Genomic DNA, 18415 nt, shown 5'->3' on the forward strand with positions numbered 1-18415 from the left:
GATGACCTCCTGAGGTCCCTTCCAACCCTGATATTCTATGATTCTATGATTCTGCAGGTTACTTATATATGTAGACAATAGATTTTTCTCCTTTCCCCACACCCATAGAGAAAGGAGCTAATGAAGCAGAACTCTCTGAAGTTTCAAGAAGTCAGCATAACCCCATGCAATCTGGTGATTGATAGGCCTCTGAGATCATCTCCAATCCATCCTCTGACTAAAGAAAAGGGAAGACAATGAGTGACCTGGACCAAATCTTCCATCAACGGGCTTCAGAATAAATTTGCACTATTCTCAATTACCCATAAAATGATGCTATAGTGGTGTTAGTTATTATAAACATTTTCATATAGCACCATAGATTAAAAACATGGGGGCAGATCTTCAGCTGGTGTAAATTGGCATTGTTTTATTGACATCAATGGAAGCCAGTTTAAATCAACTGAGCCTGGACTATAGCTTCTGCCCAGATTTTGACTTTATAATCTAAATTAGAAATATGCAGAGAGAGAGATGGCATTATGGAATGATATGGAAAGTTTACATAAAATAAGGTGATGAGTATGGCTCTACTTAATTCGTGATATTGTGAAAACTGCAGATCCTGCAAAATTAGGTTTCCACTGCAGTTTTGATGGTGGGAGCCCCACTCTCAGCCCCAGACTGCTGCTGACAGCCCTCAGCTCCTGCTCTCAGCACTGGGCTGCCAATAGCTAGAGCCTCTGCTCTCAGACCCGGGTTCCTGCTCTCAGTCCCAGGCTCTTGCTCTCAGCCCCAGGCTCCTGCTGTCAACCTTTTTCCAAATTACCACAAATAATAGGGTCCATTATTACTTTACCATGATTTTCCATGGCTTTTCCGCAAGTCAGCTGCAATTTTTTGACAATCATCCTGTAAATCAAGTATGGCCTTAGTTTATTTGATTGCACAAGGTACATATCTTAAGGAATTTACCTTTTACTTTTCTAAGGCATGTAGGTCATGGAAAGATGGAAATTTAGACATGAGACTCGCTTACTCATAGACTTCTCTTACAAAGGGTATTTATAGAACCCAGGAAAACAGAAATCTTTTAGATTCTAATCCCTGTAAATAAAATCTCCAACACAGTTGTTCATGGTTGGGATGCAATTGATTATACTGTTAAAATACAAATAACATCTACCATACCAGGTCCTAGGAAGTCACTTTGTTGAAAAGGTATGATACAGGATGAGAAAGTAGTAATTCATGAACATTTTATAAAATATTTATAAGTAAGCTAAAGCCAGAAAAATTATATTAGCTTTAAATATTTTAGTTCTTCCTCCTAACATAGTTTGAATAGCAAGAGGAATGTTCACACTTTGCAACCAGTCCTCCTCTGAAAAATAAAAACTATAAAGTTCCATCTGCAGCCTCTCAAGGTTACAAAATGGGAAAATATGAAAAGCCACTAACAACATTCAGGCTGGAGAAAAGTATAAACCTCCTTACGTTTATCTCTGTCATTTTTTCAGAAATGGCAATTATCCTCTCCAGTTTTAAATTTTTTAATCAGCTACAAACTGTTTAACATCGTTTTGTGTATTTTTATTGCATTTCTTTACAAAATGGGCTTTGCTACTAGCTATTGAGAGGAGAAAGAAACTAGACACAAAATATATATTAAAACACTATGAAAGGATATACTTTGCTCATTAAATTCATGGGTGAAACATGCAAAGACAGCAGTTCTTAGTTTATCATAGAATCATAGAATATCAGGGTTGGAAGGGACCGCAGGAGGTCATCTAGTCCAACCCCCTGCTCAAAGCAGGACCAATTCCCAACTAAATCATCCCAGCCAGGGCTTTGTCAAGCCGGGCCTTAAAAACCTCCAAGGAAGGAGATTCCACCACCTCCCTAGGTAACGCATTCCAGTGCTTCACCACCCTCCTAGTGAAATAATGTTTCCTAATATTCAACCTAGACCTCTCCCACTGCAATTTGAGACCATTGCTCCTTGTTCTGTCATCTGCCACCACTGAGAACAGCCGAGCTCCATCCTCTTTGGAACCCCCCTTCAGGTAGTTGAAAGCAGCTATCAAATCCCCCCTCATTCTTCTCTTCTGGAGACTAAACAATCCCAGTTCCCTCAGCCTCTCCTCATAAGTCATGTGCTCCAGACCCCTAATCATTTTTGTTGCCCTCCGCTGGACTCTTTCCAATTTTTCCACATCCTCCTTGTAGTGTGGGGCCCAAAACTGGACACAATACTCCAGATGAGGCCTCACCAATGTCGAATAAAGGGGAACGATCACGTTCCTCGATCTGCTGGCAATGCCCCTACTTATACAGCCTAAAATGCCGTTAGCCTTCTTGGCAACAAGAGCACACTGTTGACTCATATCCAGCTTCTCGTCCACTGTGACCCCTAGGTCCTTTTCTGCAGAACTGCTACCTAGCCATTCAGTCCCTAGTCTCTAGCAGTGCATGGGATTCTTCCGTCCTAAGTGCAGGACTCTACACTTGTCCTTGTTGAACTTCATCAAGTTTTTTTTTTGGCCCAATCCTCTAATTTGTCTAGGTCCCTCTGTATCCGATCCCTACCCTCCAGTGTATCTACCACGCCTCCCAGTTTAGTGTCATCTGCAAACTTGCTGAGAGTGCAGTCCACACCATCCTCCAGATCATTAATAAAGATATTAAACAAAACCGGCCCCAGGACCGACCCTTGGGGCACTCCGCTTGAAACCGGCTGCCAACTAGACATGGAGCCATTGATCACTACCCGTTGAGCCCGACGATCTAGCCAGCTTTCTATCCACCTTACAGTCCATTCATCCAGCCCATACTACTTTAACTTGGCGGCAAGAATACTGTGGGAGACCGTATCAAAAGCTTTGCTAAAGTCAAGGAATAAACACGTCCACTGCTTTCCCCTCATCCACAGAGCCAGTTATCTCATCATAGAAGGCAATTAGGTTAGTCAGGCACGACTTCCCCTTGGTGAATCCATGCTGACTGTTCCTGATCACTTTCCTCTCCTCTAAGTGTTTCATAATTGATTCCTTGAGGACCTGCTCCATGATTTTTCCAGGGACTGAGGTGAGGCTGACTGGCCTGTAGTTCCCCGGATCCTTCTCCTTCCCTTTTTTAAAGATGGCCACCACATTAGTCTTTTTCCAGTCATCCGGGACCTCCCCCGATCGCCATGAGTTTTCAAAGATGATGGCCAATGGCTCCGCAATCACATCCGCCAACTCCTTTAGCACCCTCGGATGCAGCGCATCCGGCCCTATGGATTTGTGCTCATCCAGTTTTTCTAAATAGTCCCGAACCACTTCTTTCTCCACGGAGGGCTGGTCACCTCCTTCCCATACTGTGCTGCCCAGTCCAGCAGTCTGGGAGCTGACCTTGTTTGTGAAGACAGAGGCAAAAAAAGCATTGAGTACATTAGCTTTTTCCACATCCTCTGTCACTAGGTTGCCTCCCTCATTCAGTAAGGGGCCCACAGTTTCCTTGACTTTCTTCTTGTTGCTAACATACCTGAAGAAACCCTTCTTGTTAACATCTCTTGCTAGCTGCAACTCCAAGTGCGATTTGGCCTTCCTGATTTCACTCTTGCATGCCTGAGCGATATTTTTATACTCCTCCCTGGTCATTTGTCCAATCTTCCACTTCTTGTAAGCTTCTTTTTTGTGTTTAAGGTCAGAAAGGATTTCACTGTTAAGCCAAGCTGGTCGCCTGCCATATTTACTATTCTTTCTACATATCGGGATGGTTTGTTCCTGCAACCGCAATAAGGATTCTTTAAAATACAGCCAACTCTCCTGGACCCCTTTGCTCTTCATGTTATTCTCCCAGGGGATCCTGCCCATCTGTTCCCTGAGGGAGTCAAAGTCTGCTTTTCTGAAGTCCAGGGTCCGTATTCTGCTGCTCTCCTTTCTTCCTTGTGTCAGGATCCTGAACTCGACCATCTCATGGTCACTGCCTCCCAGGTTCCCATCCACTTTTGCTTCCCCTACTAATTCTTCCCTGTTTGTGAGCAGCAGGTCAAGAAAAGCTCTGCCCCTAGTTGGTTCCTCCAGCACTTGCACCAGGAAATTGTCCCCTATACTTTCCAAAAACTTCCTGGATTGTCTGTGCACCGCTCTCCCAGCTGATATCAGGGTGATTAAAGTCTCCCATGAGAACCAGGGCCTGCGATCTAGCAACTTCTGTTATTTGCCGGAAGAAAGCCTCGTCCACCTCATCCCCCTGGTCTGGTGGTCTATAGCAGACTCCGACCACAACATCACCCTTGTTGCTCACACTTTTCAACTTTATCCAGAGACTCTCAGGTTTTTCTGCAAGTTTGACCAAGTGTATTTAATTTTATAATCTGTGGGATCAAGTTCAGTCATGTCTATGAGTTTGCCATCATGATTGGTAGCTGCATCTAAAACAGACATAGACTCATCAAAATATAGGGCTGGAAGAGCTCATCAAGTCCTGAGCGGAAGCAGAAGCAATACCTAGACCTAGACCATCCCTGACAGGTGTTTGTCTAGCCTATTCTTAAAAACCTCCAGTGATGGCGATTCTACAACCTCCCTTAGAAACCCATTTCAGAACTCACCTATCCTTATAGTTAAGTTTTTCCTAATATATAACCTAAAACTCCCTTGCTACAAATTAAGCCTGTTGCTTCTTAAGAACATAAGAACAGCCATAGCGGTCCAGACCAATGGTCCAGCTAGCGTATCCTGTCTTCTCTCAGTGACCAATGCCAGATTCTTCAGAAGGAATGAACAAAACAAATTTTGAGTGATCCATCCCGTCGTCCAGTTCCAGCTTTTGGCAGTCAGGTTTAGGGACCCCCAGAGCATAGGGTTGTGTCCCTGACCATCTTGGCTAATAGCCATTGGTGGACTTACCCTCTAGAAACTTATCTATTTTCCCCCCACTCAGTTATATCTTTGGCCTTCACAACATCCCCTGGCAATGAGTTTCACAGGTTGACTATGTTGTATGCAGAAGTACTTACTTTTGTTTGCCTTAAATCTGCTGTCTATTAATTTAATTGGGTGAACCCTGGTTCGTGTGTTATGTGAAAGGGTAAATAACACTTCCCCATTCACTTTCTCCATACCATTCATGATTGTTTAGGCCCCTTAATTGTCTCTTTTTTTAAGCTGAACACTCCCAGTCTTTTAATCTTTCAACATATGGAAGTTGTTCCATACTTGTAATCATGTTTGTTGCCATTCTCTGTACCTTTTCCAATTCTAATATATTTGTTGAGATGGGGTGACCAGAATTATATAGAGTATTTGAGGTATGGGCATACCATCAGTTTATGTAGTGATTGACATTTTCAATCTTATTATCTATCCCTTTCCTAATGGTTCCTAATGTTCTGTAAGCTTTTTGACTACCATTGCACATTGAGTGGATGTTTTCAGAGAACTTTCCACAATGACTCCATTACTATGCACTTATCAACATTGACGTTCATCTGCCATTTTGTTGCCTACTCCCCCAGGGCAGTGAGATCCCTCTGCAATTCTTCAGTCATCTTTGGACTTAACTATATTGAGTAATTTTGTATTGTCTTCAAATTTTGCCACGTCACTGTTCACCCCCTTTTGCAGATCATTTATCAACAGCACAGATCCCAGTACAGATGCCTGGGGGACCCCCCTATTTACCTCTCTCCATTGTGAAAACAAACCATTCTAACCCTAACCCTAACCCTAACCCTTCTCTTGATAACACCTCTTTAACATTATTTGAAGACTGCTATCAGATCTCCCATTGGTCTTCTTTTCTCAAGACTAAAGATGTCCAGTTTTTTAAGCTTTCCTCATAGGTCAGGTTTTCTAAATCTTTTATCATTTTTGTAGCTCTTCTCTGGACTCTCTCCAATTTGTTCACTACTTTCCTAAAGTGTGGTGCCCTTAACTGGACACAGCACTCCAGCCTCACGAGTGCTGAGTACAATTGCCTCCCATGTCTTACGACACTCCTGTTAATATACCCCAGATCATTAACTTTTTTTGCAACTGCATCAGACTTTTTATTCACATTCAATTTGTGATCCGCTAGAACCCCCAGATCTTTTTCAGGAGTACTACCACCTAGTCAGTTATTCCCCATTTTGTAGCCAGGTATTTGATTTTTCCTTCCCAAGTGTAGTACTTTGCATTTGACTTTGCATTTTGTGTTTATTTTGCATACATTATGAAAGAGATCATTACTGGAAGTATTTAATTGCTGTCCTATATTTCCCAGCTAGTAAAGCCGTGGGATTCCTTGAAATTAAATGGAACTGAAACACAGTATATGCCTCAAGCCAGGAAAAAAAGACCAGACATGGCTGCTAATACATGGATCCTCTATGACATAGTTGTCTGACTTAGCCTGTGGTGAGGGCCAAATTAATTTTTTAATTATGATCTGTGGGATGGATTTAGGAACCCAGTACCATCTAGTCTCCTTCATGCACAGTAGCTCTTCCACTTGTTACAATGGGAGATTGGTAACTTAAGAACATAGTAACTTATAGGACTCCGTCCTGCAAGCTGTTGTGCTTGGCTTTAGTGGGGCTCCACATTGGCACAGGTGTGCCTACCCATGTTGAGCAATTTGCGAGATCGGGTCCTTAGCAAAGTAACTGTTACATTCAGCATCTACCTGGGAGGAACAATTTTAGGGGCACAACTATTTATGCCCTTTGTTTATTTGGCCATTTCTGCATACATTTACCTGCTTTGCACAAACATTTGCAATAGTATCACATGTTAGGCACACAGCCTATACCTACCAAGGTATATGGTGCAATTCACATCTTTGTAGCGCTATCATTTCAGGCTGCCAGCAGGCTCAGGAAAATGTTCTGTTGGTTTATGCCTCTTCATGTTAGGGATGTTTACTCACAACCAAAATAGCTATAAACTTACCTGGTTAATTTTTTTAAAGGGAAGTTGCATTGTACAGAAAGTTAACCTATCATGGAAGCCAGAAAATGATCTCAGGTGGGTTGGATATGGTCAGTTGTACGTCTCTACTTCTCCACAAAAACAGAGGCTACTTCTCATCCAAAGTTCTTTTGTGCTCATCCCTCAGGTTAAGTACCCTTAGCTCTTACAGATAGTGCCAATGGTGCTTTCCTTTTCTTTCTAAAATAAGCTCAATGTATAATTTTGCTAAACCTTATTACAGCCTTTTAAAGAACATATTCCCATTTTTGTATTTCTCCTCTTACGATGTTGCTCCTGATTTTTGTATCAGAAGATTTAAATGTAATCCATTTCTGTTAAATGAAGGCTTTAAATGTAACCCATTTCTGTTAAATGAGTCTCCATGATTAAAGTCTCAGGGCCCAGTACTGCTCTTACTCATGTCACTGAGTGTTCTCCCTTTGACCTCAGTGGGAGCAAGATCAGGCTACTAACAGCCTGCTTGCCAACGTTTTAAAGATATAGTAGGCACCAATGGGGAGAAAATTGGTGCACGCCTTTAAAGAATATTGAAATGAATTAGAGTAGCAGAACATTTTAGAGTGATAGGGGAAAATGTCAAGTGTTTTGCTTAAATAAAAATTCCTTCCAATAGGAGTATTTGTCATGCATATGAAATCAAATATTGTACAGTTTCACCCTTCTAAAATGTAAATGTAATTGTTCTATCATAGTCACAAAATAGCATCATATGTTAATTAACGCTGGGAACACAATGATTTTTTGATAGGGAAATACTGTGGCTTGTACATATTCTTTTTGTGATTTCTCTGACTGCTCTTTAGATCAGATCTTTAAAACAAACATTTTTTCCATGCTACAGTATATAACGATGTGCAGAGTACAATTTTGGTATGTTGCACTTGTGCTTGGAGGTTGGCAGTTCTTTTCCTGAACCACAGGGTTCACGTATTAAGGCTGATCTTAAGTTCAGTTATTGAATCTGTGCATAAGAAGTAGAAGGTTATGGATATCATTTATTGTTAATATATATAGTTACACTTTCATTTGAAATTTACATTTTTACAAAAGTATCAGGTGACTCTCTTCATGTAGTGTTGTAAGGATTTGTGGTGCGTTTTTTTGACACAAGGTGAAATAAATGGCTGTTTTGAGGAGGTGGATATAAACCAAGACTGCATTTTTAGGGTCAGGAATTCACGTACACTACTAAATGTAGTTACGTCAGAGCCGTTTCCATAAGGTGACTGATTCTAGCTTATGTCAGCAGGCAGACTACATCTGTTGTTCTATAGCTGGCATTTTCTCAGGCTGCCAGAAAGCATCTGCATCAGTGGGTATGTTCCATGCATTAGAGAGAGCAGGGAGAGCAAGAGCTGCAGGACCTTTACTCTTTACAGCCAATCAGAAAGGATGGTTAATTCCTATCACTAGCAGAGCGTTTCTCTGCAGCTTTCCTCCAGCCCTCACTTCTCTGTATTCTTGTAATAAACTAGCAGGAGTAGGCATGATCTAGTCCTATACATAAAGCCTGTGGTTAGAAACAAGGTTTGGTAGTGCTGAAGTAATGGACTGAGTAGCTCAGCTTGGACAGCTGCAGAGCAGAGACCTGCATGGAAGTCCTGACCATCCGGGAAACCAGCACATAGGTACTTTGCGTGTCTTGAGGGGATGTTTATTGTAGAAGTCAGTTGCTTTTGATTTTAACTAAAGCTTGCCATTTATTTATAAGCTTTTGTGGAATTGGAACAAAAATGTTTTGAAGTTGGTGAAAAACAGTGGGGGTAAAAAGACTATTGACTTGCTATTGACAGGGAAGTAGGAATAATTGTAAGGAGAAAAGTATTTTGTTTTTATAACCATTGGCTATTTCCATTGGCATTTGATGTGAGGGGGATAATCAGGCTGGGGAGGGTATTTGCTCGTGGTTGCAGGACAGGCTTTCTGTATACAGAGTCCAAGTACTTTTGTGAAAGGGGTCAGCTACAACTGTCTTTTGTTTTGCATGCTTTGAGGTTGAATGTGTGATGCAACAAGTTAGAAATCAATCCAACTGTGATGTTTCATCTTGGGGAATATGTCTGTGAATGGCATGTCAAGGGTTTTCTATATTATCCCTCCTCCTTCATGTTAAACAGTAAGAAATGTAGCTATTTATAGATTTTTGCCTGTAGTTACAAAATGTGGTCCATCAGTTAGTTCATTGAGATGGAGGGGAAATATTTCTGGAAATGTTTATTACATAAATTAGATTTGATTTCTGTATCTGTTTTTAATAATGGAATCTGATGCATTCAATACCCAGCTGAGCAGTGCTTCAATGTCTAAGCTGGTTTGCTCTAAAGTAATGGTGAAATTGGAGAGAGAGTATGTTCAACCTGATTCCCATCATCTACATGCAAGTTTGTAAATTTTTTTGAGATGCTACCATTGATTTGATTTCAGTGGTGGAAATGAAATAAGCACACTTGATTGCTATTATATATTTTCCACATGCAAGGATCATTTATAGTGAACATGGTATTGATTATTTATTATTTTTGTGAGCATTCAGGACATTTGAGAGTGTTTTAGTTACACTGTATTCTGACTGCCTTTGGAGTTAGAGCTTTTCACATGTCATATAGGGACAGTTTGGAGAAGGGAATTATCTTTTAATAAGCTGATGGGCAATGGCTAAGGAATCATGCAGAGCATAATACATGTTATCTGCCTGTGCAGTAAAATACTTTGACATCTCTGTCTGTGGTTCATTTTGTTTCATAGATGTCTGTTTTTTTAACTTTGTGGATTTTACTACTCAGTTGTCATTAAGTATTTTCATTCTTGAAAATAATTGTTTATCAATGAGAAATTATATTATTATGCTGAGTGCATTTCTGTAGCTAAAAACTGTCTTTGTCCTGGCAGTAGCATAAAGGAAAGTGATCTGTACAGTAGCAGAGCCTGCAAGTGACTGATTCTATTGCAAGCAAGGCGATGATTTAATTTTTTTTGAAAAATCTGTGACTAGTTTTGTTTGGTCTTTTATTCAGTGGCCTCTTGTCGCTTTTACAGGAGGCATCGTTGATAAGGACCTTCGTCACTACCTCAATTTACGGTTCCAGAAAGGTTCGGTGGACCACGAGCTCCAACAGATCATACGAGACAATCTCTACCTCCGCACAGTGCCATGTGAGTATGGGGGAGATCATATGCTCTTTTTCTGGAGGAGGTGACCAGTTACCAGAATGAATGTAGATGCAAGTTAAAAATCACAAAAGCATCAAAATATTAAGGGGCAGGGGGATTTTTTTGGATAGAGCAGCTTCTTTCTGATTGGTGGCTTGGTGTGGACCGAATTATTGTTTAGAGACTACTCAAAATAATTCCGAGGCAATTTCTAGTGTTGCTAGTTGTGTTGGAGGCTGCAGCTATGGCAAAGAGGGTATTTCCAAGTACAGTGGCTTCTTCTGTAGTTGGTCTGGTTCTAAAAAATTAAAATAAAAAATGATTTGACCACTTTGCAGGATAGTTAAGCTGGTGTCTGATAGTTGGAATTTTATCTGCACCATATAGAATTCATATGGGTTTTATCATTTATGTATTATATTGGAAGAGATGGAAATAGAATAGGAGGAGGAAGAAGGAAATATACAAATTAAGAGACAGCATCGTTTAGTTGCAGCAGGTATGGTCTCAAGTGTTTAACATGTCTAGCGGCTGCATGAAGTTTTTGGTGGAATACAAGTCAACTATATTTAGATCTTGACAGATCTTTTTTGGTCATATTTTTAGTAGTGAACCAATTAACATATTTGTATACTAGCCATATAAAGAGTAGTAATATAAGAAATGCCAGATTAGCAGCACCAAGTGTTTCAGAATAGAGTTGTTTGGTGACTGACAATATGTCTGTCAAAACTGATACCTCTGGCATAGTGTACAGCTCGATAAATGTAATCCAAATCCCAAACTGCTGCATTTAAATCAGAAAGTGCGGAGTGTGCACCCTTGAACTTGCAGGTGTGATGGGCCGAGGAAGATAGGTTAAAGTAAGTGACTGTACTATTTACACGGTAACGGGTGAATGCACTTTGAAAGCTGTGATGTTGTCAGTGTTCCTATCTGAGTTTTATCTTTCATGATATAAAAGAAAGGAGATATGAAGCACTAAAAAAGAGGCACAATCATTTTTCTATTTTTTGAAGCTGAAAGTAAATAAATATAATATCTTACTTTCAGGTGTACAGCCTGTCCCTGGTAGGACTAAAGGATGTTGATATATTATCTAGATGATCAGAAACATTATTTTTGTGTGAGAGTTGTGATTAACTGGGTTTGCTTTAAATGCATTGTGAAGAAGAATAGTGGATCCAAGGAGAGGTGAAAATGCAAAGATGTTTTGAGACCAGGGCCTAGCACAATATGGTATTGTTAGAAGTTATCTAAACATAGGGGTATGTCGAGTGCCATTGACACAATAGGTTGGGTATTTATAACATCCCTCTTCAATTTAGAGTATCAACCAAAATGGATGGATTACCACTGATATTTTACTTCTGGAGATACGGATTTTAAAAGACAGTGTGCCCAGTGTGAAAACATATCAGTCCCTGCTACCTGGCATCCTATGGTTAGGTTAGATGGGGGGAGAACATCTGAGTAGCAGGAGTTTCAGTAGTCAGCCATTTCTCATGTAGTGAGTAATTTAGACTTAGAGCTATATCATGTGCTCGATCCACACATGCAAACTCCAGTGACATCAGTGAAAGCTATGTATGTGCACTGAGGGCATGATATGACCTGAAGATTTGTCTAAATCAAGAAATTAACTAGGCCAGTAAAATAGTACACTCACTTACAGGTTGGCTTCCAGAGTAGATAGAATTTGAATTGAATTGAAATGAACGAGAGGTAAAAGGGTAAAGAAAAATCACGAGAAACTGTTATAGACCCACTTGGATAAGATAAGAAAGCTGACCAGGAAATATTTATACTGATAAGAGAGCCTGAAAAATCCAAGAACATCAATCAGAAGAGATTTCAATTACTTTGATAGTGACATGGATGACAATTGTTGAATTACTAAGTAACTAGGCATGTTCTTGGAGACCGTGTAAAACCATTTTCCTACTCCATTTGCAGGTGGTAGGAAAAAAAGAACCATGGTCTGGTAATCATGACATCTTGTTCAAAATGTTCTTAAAACTGTTGGAAAGATAGCATCTCCAAAATATGGGAATTTTAAAATGAAACAATTAAGAGAATACACAGTGAGTTTACCTTTGATTTTTGTTTAAAAGTTTACTTACACCCAAATAATAAATATTTAAAAGGACATCATCATGTACAATAGGCCCCACTTTGTCCATTTGTTTCTTAAAATTGTCAGAATTTAGGAGACTACAATATATCTTACGTGTGGGTTTATTCTGCTTCCAGTGTTCATGTGTAAGTCCAGTCAATATTAATGACATATACACCTGCACATTTAGAGGAGAATGCACTCCTAAACTATTTTCTGTTTTTAATATACCTTATTAACTTATTTTTTAAAAATTATCAAGGGCCTGGTTTTTCAGGGAGGCTGAGCAGTGAAAGCTCCCATTGACTTAAATTTGTGCTTCAGGCAGTCAGCACTTCTGAAACTTTATTAGAAGGTAAAAGTCATGGTTGACAATACAAAATGATTTATTTTATAAACAGTAAAGAGATGATTTCACAGGTATATAGCAAGATTATCAAATAAACGATTCCATTGCCAGTAGATCTAAGAAAGATGATAAATGTAGCTCATGCATGTGCTTCCCACAAATCCTGCCACAAGACATAGCAGTAGCCAGGGGTGAAAGTAATATGAAACACTTACTGGTACGGGGGCCTGGCTCCAGGACCCCAGAAAGGGCGGGGCCTTGGGCGGAAGGGGTGGGACTTGGGGGTCAGCCTCCCCCAGCCAACCCATCCGCGCTGCCTGGCCTGCGCCGCCCAGGGCTCCGGCAGCAATTTAAATCGCCGGCCCCGGGGCAGCTGCCCCTTTTGCCCCACCCCCCGTCTGCCGATGGGGGGGACAAAGGGGCAGCAACATTAAAGTGCTGCCGCAGCAGCACTTTAAGGAAGGTCCTTTGCCGCGGCAGCGCTTTAAGGAGAATTACACCCCCACTGTCATCACAGCAAAAGATCTGTAAACTGAGGGTCAAATTAAAAGACGCAGGCACTTTTTTCATGTGTTTGGCCATGCAATGCTGTTTTCATCAATGGGGAACTGTCCATATGACCCAATGGCCCAAATGCTGCTTTCAGTACGTGTGTCGCAGTAGTCATAGACATATGAAATAGATTTTTAGTACATTGTCGATGGAAATTACATGCACATATCAAATGGCAGAATTTGGGACTATATTTGCAAGGCTTTTGCAGTGAAGTAGCAGTTAACTAACTCTATCCCCAGAGCTGTGCTGACAGCATTAATGATGCTGATGCACAAACAAGGAAATGAAGAAAAAGGCATGTTAATTTGAAGCTGCATAAGAAAAGAGATAAAAGTAGCAAGGGACACAATCAACATGTTGATGCTTTTAAATGCTTCAGCTATTACAAACAATGGAGAGCAAAACAAAGTCTATTTAAAACAGAGTTGGCCCTTTGAGCAGTGTGAGGGACACTGCTATATCCGTCACAGCAATGCAAAGGTTCTTCCCGAAGACCAACAGACAGTGAACTCCCTGCATAGATTACCCACAGCTGTACAGATGAAGCAGGGCTCTGGACAATCAGACACTCGAAGGAAAGCCGGGAACTTTGTAAAAAGGTAGTTGGAGGGGATAGGAGCCTGTAGGAGCACAGATCTCAATGTCCAGTTGTTAGTAGTTGAACTGTCCTTTTCTTGTTTAGTATCAGAGGGGTAGCCGTGTTAGTCTGAATCTGTAAAAAGCAACAGAGGGTCCTGTGGCACCTTTAAGACTAACAGAAGGACTTCTTCAGATGCAAGTGAGGTTCTTACCCACGAAAGCTTATGCTCCCAATACTTCTGTTAGCCTTAAAGGTGCCACAGGACCCTCTGTTGCTTTTCTTGTTTGTTTTTTCATTATGGACAGTTCACCCTTAGGGCTGGTCCACACTAACCCCCGAGTTCGAACTAAGATACGCAACTTCAGCTACGTGAATAACGTAGCTGAAGTCGAAGTATCTTAGTTCAAACTACAAGGTACTTACCGCGGGTCTACACGCGGCAGGCAGGCTCCCCCGTCGACTCCGCATACTCCTCTCACAGAGCAGGAGTACCGGTGACGACGGCGAGCACTTCCGGGATCGATTTATCGCGTCTAGACGACGCGATAAATCGATCCCAGAAGATCGATTGCTTACCGCCGAACCCGGAGGTAAGTATAGACGTACCCTTAGTGTAATCAGATGGCAGAGGCTTATTGAGAGGTGAGGAGCAATGGCCACTGAGGTGTTATGCTGCACAATAGCCTCATGAGGAGGTGTGTGGTGAGATATGGCTGTTACTAAACCATAGAAAAGTTATAGCAAGCATTCGCTCGCTGTAACTGTCCTGGTGCTAGCTGGGATGGAGGAGGGGCCATAGACACTCTTCTGAGGCCATAAGTGCTAGGGGCAGCATTTCTCATGCTGTATCTTGTGCTACATAGTGCTTGTAGCCACATTGCAGATGCCACGTGCACAGAGCGTGAGAGAGGAAGTGGCTGTCCATTCTTCCTTATTCTTCATGCAGAGATAGCCCTATCTGAGACCTAACTAGCCAGGGTAAAGTGTTGTGGAGAACACTGGCTTAGAGGAAAGTCTTTTGGCGGTGTTGGTGGTAAGCACCTAGTCAGTCCCATTGAGAACATATCGGAGGTGAGGTCTTTTGAAAACATGGTACTGTGTATACTTTAGCATCATGGGAAAATAATGCCTGATTAGACTCTGTGGGTACTTGTAAAATGCACATAATTCATAACAATAATAATACATTTATTGTTATTTATTATTTATGATTTGTGATTAATAAGAGCATATGAAAGTGAAAGGATAGCTAATACTGGAGATAGGACTATCTCAGTCACCTACCAAAGCTAACATCTGGATGGAGGCTGTTTTTTTTTTGTTTGTTTGTTTTTTTTGAGATAGGAAAGGAAAGGTGATCTAAGAATTATAATTAATAAGTAGCAGTTGATTTTCATCCCTCTGTGAAAACAACAAGGAAGAAGATTAATCTGACCAAGGGATTATGTGCATGTGCAGACATCACACTGCATGATGCTGGTAGAAATGGTAAAATATTTGGGATTTATAATCAGTATGGTCTAAAAATATACCTTCAAGAGTGTTCAAAGGAGAGTGTATAGAGGAGACAGATTTTTCTCACAAATTAGCTCAGTGTCAAAATTATCTTTGATGAGTGAAAAATGACTGCATTACTCTGTTCTAAAATAAACAAATTAAAAAGGCCAGATATTGGCAGTTAAGAGTTGCACTTACTCGTCACGTGGCACTATCGTTAGGATACAATAACCTGTTCTTAGCACCCAAAAAACAGCAAAGAAGAGTCCACATCAGTGAAAATCACAGCTACCGGCTTTAATTAATGTTTTGTTCTTGCACACAGAAGTGTTAGTTATTGCACTGACTTGACTTTGATGGCTCAGAATAAATCAAGGCAGTGCCCTTGGGGAATGTTCTTGTTATTTATCTAACATGGGCACATGCCAAAGTTGAAAATTAGTATATTTATAGTTGAGTCATTGGCATCCATGTTCAATATTGATGTATCTTGAGCAAAAATAAAACAAATCATGTGAAAGTATTAGTAAGATTGAGTTTCATTATTATTTTTACTTATATTGCGGTAATGCCTAAAGTCACCACTGAGATTATGGCCCATTGGACAAGGTGCTGGACACATAGTGAGAGACAGTCACTGTCCCAGATAACTGACAATCTAAACAGATAAGACACAGTAGCTCTCAACCTTTCCAGACTCCTGTACCTTTTCAGGAGTCTGATTTGTCTTGTGTACTCCCAAATTCCACCTCACTACTTGCTTACAAAATCAGACATAAAAATACATACGTGTGTCAGCACACTATTACTGAAAAAAATGGCTTACTTTCTCAATTTTACCATCTAATTATAAAATAAATCAATTGGAATATTGTACTTACATTTCAGTGTATAGTATAAAAAGTCATTGTCTATATGAAATTTTAGTTTGTACTGACTTTGCTAGTGCTTTTTATGTAGCCTGTTGTAAAACTAGGCAAATATCTAGATGAGTTGATGTAAACCCCTGGAAGACCTCTCCGTATCCCCAGGGGTACCTGTATACCTGGTTGAAAACCACTGAGAAGAAAGGTGTGGAAGTGAAATCAAGGCACAGAGAGATGAAGTGACTTGCCCAAGTTTATACAGCAGGTCAGTGACTGAGCTGCGAACACAATGCAGATCTCCTGGCTTTACCCACTGGGCCATTCTGCCTCTCCCATTATAGGTAATATAACATCTGGTTATATTAAATGATATTGGGAAATAGAAATATCCACAATACTCGTTAAAGTTATCCAGTATAAATATGTTGATAAATCAATGTTAAAAATGATTATGTACTGGTTTTATGTATCCTTTTTATGGATTTTTCATTATAATTTTATGGATTTGTTTTCTTGTTATGCAAAGATGTATCCTAATCTTTTATTATTGTATAAGGGTCTGGTCCAATGCCCGTCAGAGTCCCATTGACTTTATGGGGTATTGGCTCAGGCTCAGAATGCTTTGGCACAGGAGCTTTTTGATATAGTTGGTTTGAGAAAGTGGATAATGATGAAGAGGAATTTGGAGGTTTAATTTTTGAATAAATCAAGATTTTGGCTTAATTAATATCCAGGGTAAACATATGTCAAAATGGAGTCTGCAAATTGGGAAGAGGCATTGTACAGTTGATAGTCTTCAGGAGGTAAAAGAGACAGAATTTCTGTAAACCTTTCTCAGGTAACTTGTAATGAGTATTTCCAGAAGGTATCTAACCTCAGCTACTCAGTCATTTATTCTGCTTTGTGCATATGTGTTAAATATTTCTCTTACAATTATAGATGCCAAAGAAAAACAAATGGTACTCAAGGGAAGAAAATGGTATGTGATGTGGTATAAGAATTGTAGTGTGATCATTTGATATAGTGAAGGAAGGAGTAGGATTTTATACATTGTATTTCCTTAGGATGGTAACATGAAGACTTTGTGGTATTTGCACTGCCTCTGCAGCTGCTTTTGCCTATACAGCCTCTGCTTTCTTGCATTCCTTACCCCCAAAATCAGAACTCTTGAAATCACAAGTCACTTTTGAATATCGGGAACGAATTTATTTAACTCGCATACTGGCCAATGTGTACCACTGCCCTCAAAGGACCTGACCCTGCAACCCTAAAATCAATGGGAGTTTTAACGATGACTTTAACAGGAGCAGGCGCAAGCTCTAAAAGTGGGTAACCCTTTCTTTCTTTAGGGGTTCTCATGAACAAGATATATCACATAACTAGCTCAAGTGATGTACATTGTTGTATCTTTGCAGCCATTTGGAGGTTTTCAGACAACGCCACCTGCATGCCGCTTAGCTTGCTAATGATGCCTGAATGTATGCAGCCAGAAATTTGCATGATACGTTTATAGTCACAATTCAGAATTTTGGAGACAATAATTGTTGCTTAGATTAATTATTTTACACTGATCCATTTTTTTCTGAGATCAACAGCTCCCACTTTTTCACATGAACTCTTTCTAATGTATTGTGCTTTTCTGCATAGATCCTTTCATATTTGTGAGCTACTGAGAACAAGTGGTATCTGTGATTTAGGTCTAACTTTGAGGAATCCATATAGTTTTGCAAAATGATACCAAATGGATCAAAGACAGTGATTGTTTTAAATGAATCTTGATGATATCAGTAATTTTGTTGATTACTTGAGATATGTATAGAAACATTTACAGATCAAGAACAGCGGGTAATAGAAGAGGTCACAACTAACTCACATTGCAAGCTGGGCATGAGTAAAGGCTCTGAGGTGGAATTCAGGGTATTGGCTTTAGCCTATAAAGTCCAAAATGGTTTGTTATCTGAGAGATCATCTCTCTCTCTCTCTCTCTCTCTCTGACACACAGCCACAGGGAATATTGCCAACCCAAAGCAGCCAAACATCAGGTCACACTTCCAAAAATCATGAGATTGGCTTAGAAATCAAGAGATTTTAAAAAAATTAATTATTGGTCCTTCCTGTTAACCTTCGAGGTTTTTGAATCTTTTGGGTGCACTTAGTTCTCATTTTCAAACTTTTATCTGCAACCATGAGGGATAGGAATCCACTTTTTTAATGCAAGTTGAGATTCTCATGTAATCACATGACTCCAGGAGCTAGTGTTTTCAGAAAATCACGAAATATTGTGAGACTTCTTATAAAATCACAAGAGCTAGCAATGCAGAACAGAGCTGAGAATGGCAGAGGTGCTCGAACTGA

At 40.2% G+C, this 18415-nt stretch overlaps 1 protein-coding gene across 1 annotated transcript in view; it reads left to right on the forward strand.

Annotated features, from left to right (window-relative positions):
* MAGI2 (membrane associated guanylate kinase, WW and PDZ domain containing 2) overlaps positions 1 to 18415 on the forward strand; it is a 1116794-nt gene that overhangs the window by 334088 nt on the left and 764291 nt on the right. The window contains exon 2 of the mRNA XM_065403425.1: positions 9984 to 10100. Coding sequence (XP_065259497.1) covers positions 9984 to 10100 — 117 coding nt within the window. The remainder of the gene's footprint in view (positions 1 to 9983; positions 10101 to 18415) is intronic.

The sequence above is a fragment of the Emys orbicularis genome, chromosome 1 (genome assembly GCF_028017835.1).
Source record: "Emys orbicularis isolate rEmyOrb1 chromosome 1, rEmyOrb1.hap1, whole genome shotgun sequence".
NCBI lineage: Eukaryota > Metazoa > Chordata > Testudines > Emydidae > Emys > Emys orbicularis.